General features: G+C 39.6%; 1 protein-coding gene and 1 long non-coding RNA gene across 4 annotated transcripts in view; one reads left to right on the forward strand and one right to left on the reverse strand.

Moving 5' to 3' along the window:
- LOC131250798 (disease resistance protein RGA2-like) overlaps positions 1-16475 on the reverse strand; it is a 175491-nt gene that overhangs the window by 143517 nt on the left and 15499 nt on the right. The window contains exon 2 of one of the 3 annotated variants that reach the window (XM_058251117.1): positions 5750-5785. The exons of the other annotated variants lie outside the window; for them this stretch is intronic. Within the exon in view, the coding sequence (XP_058107100.1) occupies positions 5750-5785 (36 nt within the window). The remainder of the gene's footprint in view (positions 1-5749; positions 5786-16475) is intronic. 3 annotated transcript variants of the gene reach the window in all.
- LOC131250811 (uncharacterized) lies at positions 4279-4664 on the forward strand. The gene is made up of 2 exons (XR_009173459.1): positions 4279-4405; positions 4478-4664. It is a non-coding gene; the product is annotated as an uncharacterized LOC131250811 (long non-coding RNA).

Consider the following 16475-nt stretch of genomic DNA (forward strand, 5'->3'; position numbering starts at 1 on the left):
TAGAAAAAAGGCCAAATTAAGGATGGATTGGATCATCTGATTGATGTGATTTTTGCACGGTAGCCTGTGGAATGTGTTTTGGACTTGATGAACGGTTCAAATTGATGTGATTTTTGCACGGTAGCCTGTGGAATGTGTTTTGGACTTGATGAACGGTTCAGATTAATCAATTTGAATGTCTAAGAAAACCAATGTGACTAAGAGCTGTATAACTTACAGTACTGTCAGTGCACTGGTGCACTCTCTATTGATGGTAGATATTATTGAAGGTACTATATGGTAGCTTACCATGTAGGCCTGTGCGTTGGACGTCCACCCCATTAATCTGATGAACCTTTCCATCGTCGGCCATGAACTTAAAATCAGGGCAATTCATGACTGAGGCGTGCTACACCACAAACATCAATTGAGAGTGAATTTCCGCCCATTGAAACCTTCCTAATTGTGTAGAGGACCCAATGAGATGTGGTTCAGATATCCCGCCCATCTATTGTGGGCCTACCACTTGGATGAGGGTCACACCAAATCTCAGGCCATTCTAAAAATCAGATGGGCCCTACCAAGTGCTTTTAGATGTTTTAAGCATAATTTCTAATATTTTCATATGGTGTGGACCTTATGGCCCACCTGAGTTCAGGATATGGCTGATTTTTGGGACATGCTATAACCCAGGGGGGACCCACCAAATGAATGGTGTGGATGTCCGTCATCTGGTCCACATAATGGCCTATATTGATTGGGTTTGTATGATTAATTGAGGGTTAGTAAATATGAGAGATGTGGCTTATTTTTCCATTGGTGGTCCTCATGATAGGAGGTGGATTGCCTACTGAAGCTACCAGTAGCGTGGTGGCTAGTTGATGGTGCTCTATGGTTCATCTATTTTTTAAAAGATCAATTTAGGGCATGAGACTAAAAATGAGGCAGATCCAAACCTCAAGTGGACCACACTACAAAAAATAGTAGTTATTGAATGCCAACTATTTAAAACTTCCCAAGGCCCTTTGTAATGTTTATTTGCCATCCAACCTGTTGATTAAGTCACACACACCTAGATGAATGGAAAACATAAATATCAGCTTCATCCAAAACTCTAGTGCCCCCAAGAAGTTTTTAATGATGGGCCTTCAAGTTCAATTACCATTGTTTCTTGTGGCATGGTCCACAAGGTTGCAAGTTCTGCATTTGGTGGACATTTGATGGAATCCAAAAGGTTGGAATTTTTTTTTCTTTTTCTTTTTCTGTTTTGGTTAACACACCCATACATCACACACTCACACACTCACACCATATGGCCACTTGATTCCCGGTACCAGTATTGAAATAGACCCTTATTACTAACAAGGGGTGGAGAGAATTATATTCTCTAAGATTATACTCTCTAAGGATATTACTTGATGAGAGTTTTCTTGCATAAAAGAAAAGTAGGAAAGAAGTAAGTCATATATTTATGATATCTATTATTTTTAGTTTAGAAGAAATAAGTATGATATTGTTCTATTTTGTCGAACTACATCCGTTATACTTATTTTTTCTTTGACCATTGGGTTTGTTGTTTGAGACTTTTTCTCTAAGGTTTTGCATTGCCTATATTAAACATGTTGAGGTACTTTCGACAACATGAAATGCATGATTTTTGCCCCAAGTCATCATTAGTGCCTAATGAGTTCTAAAATGTCGATTTTATGAGGCTTATGGTAGATGGGCAATACCCTAAAGATTGGAATCATGGGAGCTTTCTATCAGGATCATTTTCAAGGCAATCACGCACCCGGTTGAAACCTTCTTAAGGCCCACCATAATGTTTATTTTCCATCCAATTAACCATTTGATAAGGTTACACGGACCTCTATTAAGGGAAAATACAAATATCAACCCCATCTAAATTTTTGTGGGCCTCAACAAGTTTTTAATGGTGGGTGTCATCATCCCCACTATTGCATGTGGTGTGGTCCACTTGAGTTTCATATCCACTCATTTTTAGGGTTGTGCCCTAAGATGACTTGAATAAAATAAACAGATGGACGACATAGATATAAAACATATACATGATGGTGGTCTCCACACTGCCCAAACACATTACCACATCACCACCACCAATATGCAGAAAGGCATTAAAATCAACGGCTATGATCTCTGAATTTAAAAGATTTTTTGGGGCGCCCTCTATCAACAGTGGATCCTACTTTTTTTCCTTTTTTTTTTCCCGATTAAAAAAGCTTTGAGAAAGGCCCAGCAGTCAGTTATGCTGGGCTGTGCCCAGGCCCATTTGTATTATCATCTTTAAGAAAGTAGATCTCGAGGAGCGTCGGCGCTCGTCCTCGCACGACAGGTATCTACACCAGCTACGTGGACACGGATTTCCTGCTAAAGCCTAAAGCCTTTTCCAGTAACTTACTGTGCTGAGAAGCGAGGTGGGGCCCACCGTGATGTTTGTTAGATATCCACTCTGTCCTTTCATTTTGAGAGCTCATTTTAGTAATTAAAACCAAAAATGAGCCTAATCCAATACTCAACTGGGCCACACCAGTGGGAACTGAGGAAAGAAATTATTACCATTGAAACCTTCCTAGGCTCAATCGTGATGTTTATATGACATCTAAACCGTTTATAAGTTAATTCCTGAGATGAACCGAAAACACAGGAAAAAATAGCTTGATACAAAAATTTTATGGTCATATAGATGTTTCAACGGTGGTCGTTCAATCCTCAATCTTTCCTCTCATGCGCTCACGTGAATCTTGGATCCTACTCATATTTGGTTGAATTTCCTAAAATGAGCTTGAAAATCAGATGGAGGGGAAGGATTTCACAAAAAAAATCACGGTGGCCCTATATAGGTTACCACTTACCAGCGCATGAAGTTCCTACCAAAGGCTTCACATCCGCGTCCGTATGGACGGTCTTCAAAGGGGCTACGTAGTATCTTAGAGCGTGAGCCAAAAAATCTATTTTTTCCAGCTCACTGTGGGGGCCACCTTGATACATGTGTTGTATATTCATGCTATCCATCTATTTTTTCCGGCTCATTTTAAGGCATGGCCTAAAAAATGTAAGTAGATTCAAATATCAAGCTGACCATACCAGCGGTTAGTAATCACTGACTCAAGGTCTTTTCAAAAGTAGTTTCTTTATATAAATTTACGCCACATGCGGCACACATTTGTGAAATCCAAGCCATCCATCATATTGGGCCTGTTGTGTTAATGCTTTTGGAAAAATTTTGGCTTTCCAACTTTGAAGATGAGCTATAGTGTGTAAAAAGGAATACAAGTAGGGAAGACATTTTATTCTAATAATGTAGATTGTTGTTTTGTAGAATGGCTTGATGTTTGCGCAAGGGTATTATACAGTGAGCAACTCCTTATGTGCAGCTTGGATCTTAAGCACACATGAGATGATTCATAAAATTACTTTTTGTAGTGTCCTATCCGACTTGACCAGATTATTTTTCTAATTTTTCTAAACACTTTTCATGTTGGTCACAACTCTTATATAGTCCATTAAAGTAAAACTTACTAAAAATAGTAAAAATGAAAATAAACATGGAATTCGACGGTCATAGGATGGAATCTAGCAAATTTAGCATGGGCAATCCGGCTTTGCTAGGTTGGTTGGCTAAAGTAGTTCATCCTACCCCAAAATCATATATGGTATGTCAAGTAACTCATTCCGATTTGCAAAATATGCTATTTTAAGGTTCCGATGGTCTTGATGCCTTTTGCTTCTGATCAAGCCTTCTCTAATCCATCTTGGATATAAAAGTGCCCACAACCTGCTCTACATTAGCATCTTACTATAGTGCAGGGCATTTTCACATCAAGTGGGATGCAGGATACATTTAGGGGCGCCCTCTATCAACAGTGGATCCTACTTTCTTTCTTTTTTTCAGATTAAAAAAAGCTTGGAGAAAGGCCCAGCAGTCTGTTATGCTGGGCTGAGCCCAGGCCCATTTTTATTGCCATCTTTGAGAAAGGCAACTATGCAGACATGGATTTTTGTGTGCGCGCGTGCGTGTGACGGTGGACGGTATCATCAAAAGCTTTATTAATAAAAGAAAAATTACATAAGGAGGAAGGGGAGAAACAACCTGACCTCCTAAACAACAAACAAATAAAAAAAAAAGGCAGTAAACATTTAATAAACATCTTTTGTTTAAAATTAAATCTCAAGGAAAAAAAAAAAAAAAAAGTAGAGCAGTTACACACACTGCAACAATACAGTTTAGGAAAAGAGAAGCAAATGAAAAGCAGCTATCGTTGATTTCTCTCTCCAACTCCTCTTAGAAGATAAAGAATGTGATATTGGGGATGTGGGCAATCTTGTAGCGATCTTCTCCTCCTTCTCGGCAGCGTTCTTCTAAGACTGGACATTGGTAGATATTCAGTTTTTGAAGCATGGTGAGGTGTTGCAACTCCTTTGGTAGAGAGGTCAACTCTGGGCAGTTCCAGATATCCAATTCTCGAAGCATGGTGAGGTGTTGCAACTCCTCTGGTAGAGACCTTAAATTAAAACAATACTTGATCTCCAGAGTTTGGAGGGCTTTGAGTTGTCCCAACCAACCACATGGGAACGATGTCAGCTCTGGACGGTTCCAAATCGCCAAATGGTTAAGGTTGGGGAGGACGGGTAAGGGCACACCGGATGACATTCCAACATCACTTGCATACAAAGTCAGCTTCTGGAGGAGTGGTGGAAGGTTGCTGGGCAACGCCTTTAGCTTTGGGCATTCTTTTATTTCTAATTCCAGGAGTGATGGCATAACCTCTCCATCATCTCCACCTCTCAATTCCCACTCCTCCCAATTTTGCATGTCGGAGAAGCTGAGAGTATGGAGCTTTGGGAATGACACAACACCACCACTTCCATCATTATTATCATCCCCACTAAACTCACCACCCACCTTTCTCACCTCTTTCATTCCTTCAATATAAAGGTATTTAAGGGATGGTAGTTTCCCAAGACCAGGCAGTTGTTTACACTTAATACAAAAAAAGAGTTCCACCTTGACTAGATTGGAGAAAACCGGATCCTCTGTCCACTTGGGAAACTTGGAACCTTCGTATCTCTGTATTTCCAACTCTTTTAAATTTGTGTGGGGCTGGAGGATCTCAAAAACGTCCTCATTGAATTCATGATACTCATAATTGAAACATAGCCCATGAAGGTGCCGCTTCTGACACAGTTCTCCCTCCATAGCTTCATCTCTGCTCCTGACATTTTTCAAGCCAGTAATTACAAGACTTCCTTGAAGATGATTGAGGTGTTTCAGTTCTCCCCATTTACAACCTTCATCGTCACCCCCAACTATGAACTTTGTTAATGTCCGAAGGCTACTTAGTTTCCCTATGCCCTGCGGTAAGTACTTCAACTCCCGAGTGCCTTCTAATTCTAAATGTCTCAGGCCAATCATGTTTCTCAGACCTCTAGGCAGTTTTTTTAGCTGAAAACACCTATTAAGTATCAAGGTCTGTAAATTTCTACAATTACTCACCTCCTCTGGCAACTCCTCTATCTCTGTCACTGATAAATCAAGATATCTCAAGTGCTTCAATTTTCCTACTGTTCGGGGCAATTTCTGAATGCTAGTGAGACTCTAAGTCCAATGCCCTGAGGTGCCTGAAATGATGAAATAAATTGTTTGGCACCCTGGAGATTGTTGAGTCGCGTAGCAAACTGTAGATTCTTGAGTCACGTAGCAACGTCCGCAGCTTTTGTGCCTTATACAAAGTGGCCCAATCTCTGTCACCTGCGCCATCACTGTCAACTTTGTCATCTCTGTCACCTGCGTCATCACTGTCAATTAAAAACAAATGGCGGAGATTATTTAGGTTCAATGAGGATTGCTTTCTCATCTCCACCAGTGAACACTCACTTCCAGCAACAGATTGTGCAAGATCATGAACCAAATCATGCATCTTCCACCAGAGTACGTTCTTGTCGGTGTCGAGTTCTGCATCTTGGAGCAATGAGCGTCTTAGTAAATCATCGAAATACAGCCCACCAGTTTCCTCCATATCTCTGCTTCTGATGAAACCTTGTGCCACCCATAGCTTGACTATCAAATCCTTCTTTATCTCCCAATCTTTCGGGAAGATGGAGAAATATGCGAAGCATTGCTTCAAAGCAGGGGGTAAGTCATGGTAGCTGAGTAACAGAGCTGGTAAAATGCCTTGTAAGACATCATTTGAATTCCATATGTCACTTTGCAAGACGAGCTCCCACTCCCTTCTTGTCCTTCTTGAGCACATGACACTCCCTATTGTCTTCGCTGCGAGAGGCACCCCACCACACTTCTTTACGATTTCCTTTCCAATCGCTTCCAACTCTGAATGCTCTTCTGCACTCCGATGCTCAAGCGCTTTATGCCTGAACACTAACCAGCAATCATCATCGGATAAGACTGCCAGTTTGTGCATGTGACCCCTTCCCATTGCAAATGCAACCTTTTCACTACGAGTGGTTATGATGATTCGACTCCCTAATGCACCCGCTTGGAATGGAAGTCTTAGTTTGTCCCACTTCTCACTATCTTCACTCCAAATGTCATCAAGAACAAGCAAGAACCGCTTTCCGTGCAACATTTCACGAAAGCGGCATTGCAACTGATCCAAGTCTAATGACTCGCAACCAGTCCCTGTTGCAGATTGTATAATTGATTTTGTAATCCGTTTCACATCAAAATCTTCAGAAACACACACCCACATTCTCATGTCGAAATGACCCTTGACATCCTCACCGTTGTAGGTGAGCTGGGCAAGGGTGGTTTTGCCCAAGCCCCCCATGCCAACGATAGAAATGACGATGGGCACTTCCTTCACCTCGTCGCGAATCTCATTTAGCAATAGCTTCACTATTTCATTTCTTTCATTTTCTCTTCCAACCATTGTTGATGTGTCCACTTGGGAGGTTGTTTCACGCTCTCCGATTTCATGCGGCTTCTCTGCGTTATCCATTTTAAAATGCAATCCATTCTTTTCCTTCTCAATCTCTTCTAACCTTTCCCAAGCATCCTTTATCTTATTCCCAATTCTATGGCGAAATACAACATGACTGAAACAAGAAAAAGGCGAAAGGATGTTCTGCACCTTTATATTGCAACAATGTGATTGATCATCTTCATTGCCTTGTGATTTGAGTGCTTCTGTTGCCCACTCGTCTAGTATGTCATCGATATCATAGGCCACATCTTTGAGCTTCTGCAACCAATCCTTCACTGAAGTTTCTTTAAGACGCCGAGTCTCAGCATCTTCAAGCACAGCCTTGATGGCAGTGAATGCACTAGAAAGCTTTCTGAGCTCTTTCGTGACACCGACCAACAAAGCCACCTCATCTTCAAGAAATTTGTCCAATTTCTCTATCGCCAATGAAACCAGTGAATCAACCATGTTTTCTTTCTCCTTTTCGTATATAGATGGGAAGAAGGGAGGAATGTAAGTTCAAAAAGGTGTAGAAATAGAAAATGGGAAGGATTTTGAAGCTATGGAATTGTGAGAGAGAGAGAGAGAGAGAGAGAGAGAGAGAGAGAGAGAGAGGAAATAGGAAATGGGAAGGACTGTGAAGATATGGAATAGGGAGAGAGGAAATAGGAAATGGGAAGGACTTTGAAGATATGGAATAGAGAGAGAGATGCAAATGTTGTTTTGCAGTTGTTGGTGGGTACAACTGAATGCGACATTTTATAGTTAGTGTTTGATCAAAAGCATATTATTTCATCTACTCTTTATTCAAGGATTGATGCAAAACCTTCCCTCCACTTCAAGTTTAAATACTTACTCCAAATAAAGGTATGGAATAATATTATCTTGGCTCAAGCATATGCGCATGTCCTTAGCTTTGACAAGTGTGGCCCATGGCTTGGACAATCTAGACTGTTGATCTGATGTGCTCCACGATCCAAACACTTCAGTTGGAATCCAATGGATGGACTGTCAAGAAAAGGACAGGGAAATGATTACTATCCAACTCAAGTATTGCTAATGATTTTGATGACTTGGATATTCTAATCTGGGTAGGTGCATCGCCATTCTGCAATAAGACCTGTTTGATCATCCATGCTGGGGTAATGATCTATGGGCCCCACTTGAATGGACTGATGCTTTGCAATGAGGTTTTCACAGTAGCCATTGGTTGAGGTTCCTCTTCCAACACGTCACTAAGAATAACATGTGATCAAGGTAAGAGAAGATGCCGCAAGGAAGGAATTCCTTTTAACCAAAGCACTAATGATCCATTCCTCCAACAACCAGAAAAGGTTTATGCTTGTGTGGGAATCCCAACACAATTTTCAAAATACATTTTAGAACTTTTAAATCTTAAAATGCTACTGGATTCCCACCAACCATCCATTGATCATGAGAGATTAATGGGCACAAGATTCTTGGCAAGGTTTGAAGTATCAGACAAAACCGGTATATGTATATGCCGTCTTCGGCCTGGAACGACGCATGGTTAAAAGGCTCAGTGACTCAGATTGACTCATTCTGCCCTGAGTTGAGTCATGAATTAGCTGAGTCAGGGGTGACTCAGGTGTCGAACCAATCCATATTGCATTGGGATCCACCGTGGTGACTATCTACCCATCCAACCCATTCACAACATGCCTCCTACTACGATGAGGGGGCACCGGGAAAATCAGGCCGATCATGTAGGCCAAACCACTTGAATTTAAAGGTCTCCTTTGGCATGGCTGGCTTGAATATTTTATCAGCCTGATTTTTATGGTGTCTTATCTTCATGGTGGGCCACAAGTGTTGGATGATTTGAATTCCACACACACATCAATGTGGAGCAAGCAAAAATACAATGGATCCTTGTAGGTCCGTAAAGGCCATTACGTAAAGGTAACGGTGGCAACTGTACACATTACGGGGTCGTAACGGCAATAACAACCGTTATGGAAAAAAAATTACCCATAATTGCCATTAATGGCACGATATGTTCCTATAAAGGCCATATATAACAGCCTCGTAATTGTCTGTTATAGGGCAGATACAGGCTTTCCATACTTTTTAATCAACATTACGGGGCATATACATGTTTTCGGAATTTTCTTTTTCAATTAAAAGAGAGAGAGAGAGAGAGAGAGAGAGAGAGAGAGAGAGAGAGAGAGAGAGAGATACCGTAATGGCCGTTACAGGGGACGTAACAGCCATTACAACCTGTATTGTAAAGATTATGGTGGTGGCCGTTACTGCCACCGTTACCGTTATAGAACACCTTGGGTGGGTCCCATGTTTTTTCCCCAATATGGGGGAGGAGAGTAACTAATATAGTTCCTGTGTACAGTCAATCTTCATCCAAAAAAACATCCATTAAAAAAAAAAAAAAGCCGATGGACGTGAGAGAAAAATGATCATTTCTTTGATTGAAAATGGTGATAAACAATACATGGTAAATAGCTTGGGAATTCACTCACTCACTCTCAATGATAATATAAAAGTTCTCATAAAGAAAGAAAACATACAATTGGCAGATAAAATGTCCAAAAAATTGGGTTTTGGCTCTGTTCACGAGCCCAAAGCAGCAGAAATTCAACCAAATTCAGTTTTTGGGAGGAAACATTTGGGAGTTTAAATGTGATTTTACAGATTCTTCTCAATATCAGTGTAGTTTTAGATATATCAAAAAAAAAAAAAAAAAACCAAAAACTCAACTCAATGTTCATCCCAGTCGGGTTGACTTTCAAAGACTTGAACCAAACTCTACTTGATGTCCAATAATTTTTTTTTTTTTTTTTAAATTACAGATACTTAGAGATACCCAAAATAGTTAGAATTAATCTTAGTAATTAAAAAAATTAGAAAAACTGTCATCAGACTATCAATTGCTGCACTAGTTAAGTGTGTCCCTCCCTATCAAGGGTTTGATTCCCTCCTCTGGTACTTGTTTATTTGTATGATAACGCTGACCCATGAGTTTGGAGTCGCCCAAGTTGCATCGAGTCAACTTAATGAGTCTTACCAAGTCATGAGATCCAGTCAAACCCAGGAATGACATTCCAAGGGACACGGCTCAAAATCTCACCTAGTCGATTCAGCCGAACTAGAACAATGGCTTTTGACATTTATATCTCACAATCATCAAAAGAATATCTCATCCAATTAAAAGCATGATAGACGAAATGTTTCCCTCCTTGCTTCGATTCCTACACATGTACAAGTTGGCTAATAACCATTCTTCTTTTTTAAATACATGAATCAAGTAATCACAGTGACCAGGATATAATCCTTTAATCAGACATGGACATCACTGTTCCCATGGATATCATCATGTTGACCACACATGCACTTCAGATGGTCGGTCTCCCACCATGGATAGCCTACTTGGCAGAAATCAGCTTCTCATCATCCATGCATTCTTGGAAATTTAGACCATGGTTTCAACCTGCCTTTGCATTGATGTTTGAGGATCTTTGATTTTATGGATTTCACACAAGGTCAAAAGCTGAATTAGGTCAAAATCCAGAGGCCAAATAATGGGAGAAAACACGAAAAACAGACTTAAAACCATAAAGAGCTATGCAGTGCCCATAAACAAATCAAAACAAAAGTTCAGAAGGCAATGAAGTAGGTTTGCATTCTTCCTATACTGAAAACAATCTCCTCAGCAATCTAAGCACATTATAAACATAAGAAGAAGTGCTGTAATTGCTCACATACCTCCAAAATCCAGATGCCGATGCTTGCTTAGGATACTTTCTAGTACATGCAACTGACATGACATTCCATGCTTCTGAGATGAGCTTGAACTCTAGGAGTGGCAATGGGTTGGATCAGCCAGTTAGGAGCAGGCTAAATGGGTAGTGGTCAGGCTCAGGTTAGAAAATGTGGCCCATTTAAGTAAATGGTTCAGCCCCAGGTTGAGCGCTACCCAACTTGGCCTGCCCATATAGCTCATGAATGGTTTGGGCCAGATGACCTGACTCAGCCCAAAACCTGAAATGAATTAATAGACACTAGCATATGTCTGCTAATTGTGCAATGCTGTGCATTCTTTTAGCTCCATATTCCATCGTAAGACCAGAGTGTGGTCATGCTGAGTTGGGTTAAGTCAGTGAAGCCCGACCCAGTTACAGTTAAATGGGTCAGGTCGGGTCGGGTTGGGCTTGGGCTTGATGAATTTTAAGTGGTTACCGTCGGGCAATGGGTAATTGACCATGGGGAAGGGTTTGGGCTCGAATTCTTGGCCTGGTTAGTAAATGGGCAGAGCTCGGGTTGACCCCTACCAGACCCAAATCTGACTCATTGCCACCCCTATTGGAGACTACAACATCAACACCATGCCAATAAAAATCCAAAACTATTTGAAATATTAACAGAAATTTCAATTCCTTCTAGAAGAATGTTTGAAACATTCTGCAAAATCGATGGCTTGCAATTGCAAGTCTCTTACCTTAGATTAAGGTGTCCCGTATCCATTACAATATGGGTGTATCAGCCGATACGTATCGGTAACGGCTGTGGCTGTTACGCGATACGGGGCTGTAACGGTCATCCCTCCGATTTTGTAGCCGTAACAGCCCTTTTTTTTTTGCTTTTTAAGGTCTATTTTTCAGTTTTTTTGAAACTTCTTTCTTCTAAACTCTTTCTAAATCATTTTATTATTATTTTCGACTACCCTTAGCTTGATATTACAAAAAAAAAATACAACTTATATTACGGATTTTCATGATTCGAAGCTCAGTGAGCCATTTTTCAGAAATTCCTCAAAAATAGGTATTTACACTTTTTATTCAATGTTTTACTATTTTAATAGTACAATATGATGTGTTAATCATAATAGAATATATTAATGTCCATTTTATATATTATCGTTATCATTTTATAATTTTTTTCTATTTAAGCACTCTTTTTCGGCCCCTTTTTTTTTAAAAAAAAATTCAAAAAATTATTTTTTATTAAATGTTTTGATGTTTTAATGGTAGAATATGATGTGTTAATCATAATAGAACATGTTAATGTTCATTTTATAGATTGTTATTGTCATTTTATATTTTTTATGAATTATGAAAAAAATTGCAAACACCTACACAGGTAAGATATTTTCATATTACATTCATTCTAATATATCTATCATTGATAGTGAATAGTTATAAAATTAAATATATGAGTTTTGCAGTCAAATCCAGGTTGTCTGGTTCATAAATTCATCAGACAGTCCGATACAACTTCTTACCAAAGAGTGGACCGTTATACTACCATAAACATATTCCAATTTATAAATGAATACATATTTAGAATGCTTAGAATATTCCGGATTTAATACATATTTTTTCATATTTTTTTGGGAAAAAAATAAATTTGCACCATTATGGGCTGTTACGCCCCCGTATCCGTATCGGTATCGGAGGGCACCGTTACGCCAATCGATATCGATACGGGATACCTTGCCTTAGATTGCAAGTACGATGCGAATTTCTGGAGACTTCAATAGAAAATGGCGTTCTATGACATTAAATAATAATGAGGTGAACATGAGTTTATAGAAGAAACAGTTCAAATGAAGCAAAGTTGGAACTTTTGATAGAAAATACACAATATTCCTGCATGAACACAAGTTCATTCAAGCAGAAAGATGCGCACAAGATAAAGAAACAAGAATCTACACAAACCCAATAGAAATGAGTAGAAAAATAAAAAAAACACAGAGCATTTCAATGTGCATCATGGGTATCAGTAAGAAGTGAGAGCATTCGAGGAATAAAGGTGGAGAAGTTTCATTAACTAGCATTAGTGGCAACAACAAAAACATTGATTTTATTTATTATTATTATTTTTTTTTTCAATTTGGAAATGGAATGAAAAATTGCCTAATTCAGCATCCACGTTCCTTCCACAACACCTGTCCCTGTCCCTGCCCCTGCCCCCACTCTACCACTGATAGCATGCTCCTTACCACATTTGAATCTTTTGTTTGTACAGCAAACATCGTCTCGCATGATGTTCAGATCATGGAACAAGATATCGGTCGAAGATAGAGCTAGCCCACTTCCAAAGTCAATGCAAACTCCTTTTGAAGAACCCATTGGCTCTTGCCACAAGTCAGTACTAACCTGCTCGATTGGAGTTTGGTTATGCCCTACAATTAAAGCGTCTTCTTTAGCCATCTCTTTGAGTTCTTCAGTTAACCTCATAATGCGTTCCATGGCAAATGCAAAAGTCAGTTCTGACTTCACCGCTGCATTTATAAACCTTTTGAAAAGACGTCTTAAGTCATTCTGCCGAACAAACTTTGACACTTCACAATCAAGCTCTGCGTCCGTCAAGATATGACAGTGTTTCTCAATGAACTTTGTCACAACCCATCTATTCTCTGCTTCCCTTCTAACCTCAAGCCTTGCAGGACAACCAATTCTAGTGATTGGTCTCGGAGCTCTCTTGCGGTCTGAATTCTCTAGAAACTTCTTTTCTCTCTTCCCTTCTTTGGAACAAGACATAGCTCGGAAAACCACAACCTTCAACTTCTGGGATTTTTTTACTTGATTAAGGCGTACGCTAAAGCCGCATAGCTTGGCATATGCATTATAGAATTCTATGGCAGCCTCTTCTGATTCAAACTCCCTCCCAACATGCGGTTTGCTGTCATAAGGTGCTACCGGTATAACCTCCACTTCAGGTTCCACACCTATTTCAGCCCCAGTAAGATCTACAGACATAACTGGTTCAATAGACGAAATTGGGTCTACGGATCCCACTACCAATGTGGGCTGTGCAAAGTCACCAGAACCTGTGGACTCTGGGCCAACAGCTGATTGAATCTGATCTTTCTTTGGACATGAAGTTAATGCCTCTGCTGTTGTTGAACCACTCTCCGTGTCACATTCCATGGTTGAAGCAAGTTACCTAACTAAGATTCCATAAAAGACATCATCACATAGGTTAGTTTGGCTTGATGTGTAGATTCACTTATACAAGACTAGATAGTTGAATAGCTATTCTTACAAAACTGAAACACACAAGTAAAAGATTTTCCAAATATATGTCGCTGTTGATTTTTCATGTCGCTTTCTCAGTGTAAGAGACCTCACACCATGAAAAATCAATGAACGCTCGTATATTCAGAAAAGTAAAACAATTTCCAAATATATGTCACTATTGATTTTTCATGTCACTTTCTGTGTAAGAGACTTTACAGCATGAAAATCAATGAATGCTCATATATTCAGAAAAGAGATTTCACCAGACGGTATTGAAAATTTGAAAACATTTGTTCAAGAATTGTATAAAGGACAATCCAAGGATTTAATGTCAACTTGCTACTGTGCATGTGGATCACATACTATATTTTGGGAGACTAAATTGATTGAATATTATCTCAACATAATGACACCTAAACTACGGGACTAGACTATGTGCACATGTAAACCGTCAAATTGGTAAATTTACTCAATGTAATTTAAAAAAAATTGCTAAGCTCCCGCATGTGCATAAGGCTGCCCGTCTACATGCCACCATGTATGCCAATGTGGCACATGGCATCCATGTGTCACACGAACACATTGGTGGCATGTAGATCATCATCATCATCATCTAAGCCTTATCCAGTTGGCTACATGAATCCTTGCAACAAGTCATGGAATAAATTGACACCGGCTGTCAATCCAACGCAACCGTCCTTTATACTGGCTTAGGACCAGCAATGAGAGCACAAAACTCCCACAAGCACAATGTAATAGAATATTACATAGGTTGATTACAATTCACAAGTTATTTTGTGGCATGTAGATGGAGGGTTATAAACTCATGTGAGCTTACCGAAATGTGTGATGGCCATTGTGTGCACAACGACACCATAAGAATTTGCCATTCCGCAAGACGTTCAAAAGAACAAACAAGGCAAGTAAAAGGAACAAGCATTTAAAAAAAATGGTTGAGGATATTGGCTCAATGATGCATGCTAGTTAGCCTGTGCATGGTTGAGGATATTGGTTCGACAACACACGTTATGATTATATGGGGTCCATTAAGGGTGCAGCTCAATGTGCCAACGGTTTGGATAGAGAAACAGTGAACTCCTTATTCTAGCCAATGGTGTGTACGTGGTAAGTCCTTGTGTAGGCCACCAACACGGGTATGTACATGGTAAGTTCTTGTGTAAGCCACAGACACGGGTAAGTACGTGGGGCCTCCGGTGAGAGTGTATGCTTGTATAGTCAGAGGTGAACCTGATTTAAAACATCCAATACTGTATAGCAATACAGTCAAGGAGAGTGCATCCGCCAGGAGTGGAGTAGGGAAACCGAACCACTATACATGATTGTGTTTGGGATGGTCAATTAAGCACTTTCTAATTATGCTTATGTGATTGTTTAGTTGAATTATATGTATGCATGATTAGAGGAATGCTAGGATTGGAATAGTTAGCACATCCCACACACATATACACTATCGAATTAAAGACTAGTTGCTTATTGATTCATGCATTGTAGTCTATGTGATTGGACCCACTTTGGCTTGGAAGCCTTAAAGTTAAATTGTCTTACTTAGTTTAAATTGCATATTAGTTTAAGTGAGCAATCTTGTTTGAATTGGCATAATTTTAAAGTGGTCCTAAAGTGGTCCTATTTCCCTTCCCCCCAAATAGCCATTCATTTTATAGCTCTGCGCAGCGTGTGTCATGTCAGAGAACCGACACATTTTCAACGATTGTAACGATCTCTCTCTCTCCCAGCCACGATAATGGTAACCCCTGGTTGCACCATTTATCATTCTCCTCTCTCTCTCTCTCTCTCTCTCTCTCTCTCTCTCTCTCTCTCTCTCTCTCTTCTTGTTCAAATGAAGGAGGGACGCACCTAATTCACATGTTGGAGGGACGCACCTATTAAAGGGCACTGATATTCCCCTCAACAACTTAAGAAGGAATTTGAAAAGTAATTTTTTTTCCTTCAAGTCATAAATAATGTTAAGATATTCAATAACTTTTAAATAGAAATTTACCAAATTATTGACAGATAAGTAGATGGTTTATAACTGTTAGCAAAAAAAAAAAAAAAAGGCTACTTATCAAGCTGTATCCAAACAAGCTCTGAATATCTTCTAAGACAAATCTCTCAAAAATCAAAATAGGAAACCATTGACGACTTAGTATCTTTTAAGGGCCTGTTTGAACACACGTTGATACATGACTTCTTTTGCTGACAACAACAAATCACCTACTTATTTGTCGAAAGTTAATTTGGTAAACTCCCATTTAAAAATTGGTCAATACCTTAACATTGCCTTGGGCCTTAAGCAAAAAACCTTTGCATTTTGGTATTTTGCTTAAGTTGCCAAAGGAAAGACCGATGTCTCTCCAATTGGTGCCTCCCTCCTCCCATTGTTTGATTTGATTTTATTTTTTCTTTTTGTTAGGGTTACAATTTTGATTTAGGTTTTTTCATGTGGGTTTTAGGGAGAGGAAGGGAAGAGAAAAAGAGCAGAATGAGAGATGGTGCGGCCAGCAATTGGGAGAAAAGGAGAGATTGTCATGGCTAG

The sequence above is a fragment of the Magnolia sinica genome, chromosome 7 (genome assembly GCF_029962835.1).
Source record: "Magnolia sinica isolate HGM2019 chromosome 7, MsV1, whole genome shotgun sequence".
Lineage (NCBI taxonomy): Eukaryota > Viridiplantae > Streptophyta > Magnoliopsida > Magnoliales > Magnoliaceae > Magnolia > Magnolia sinica.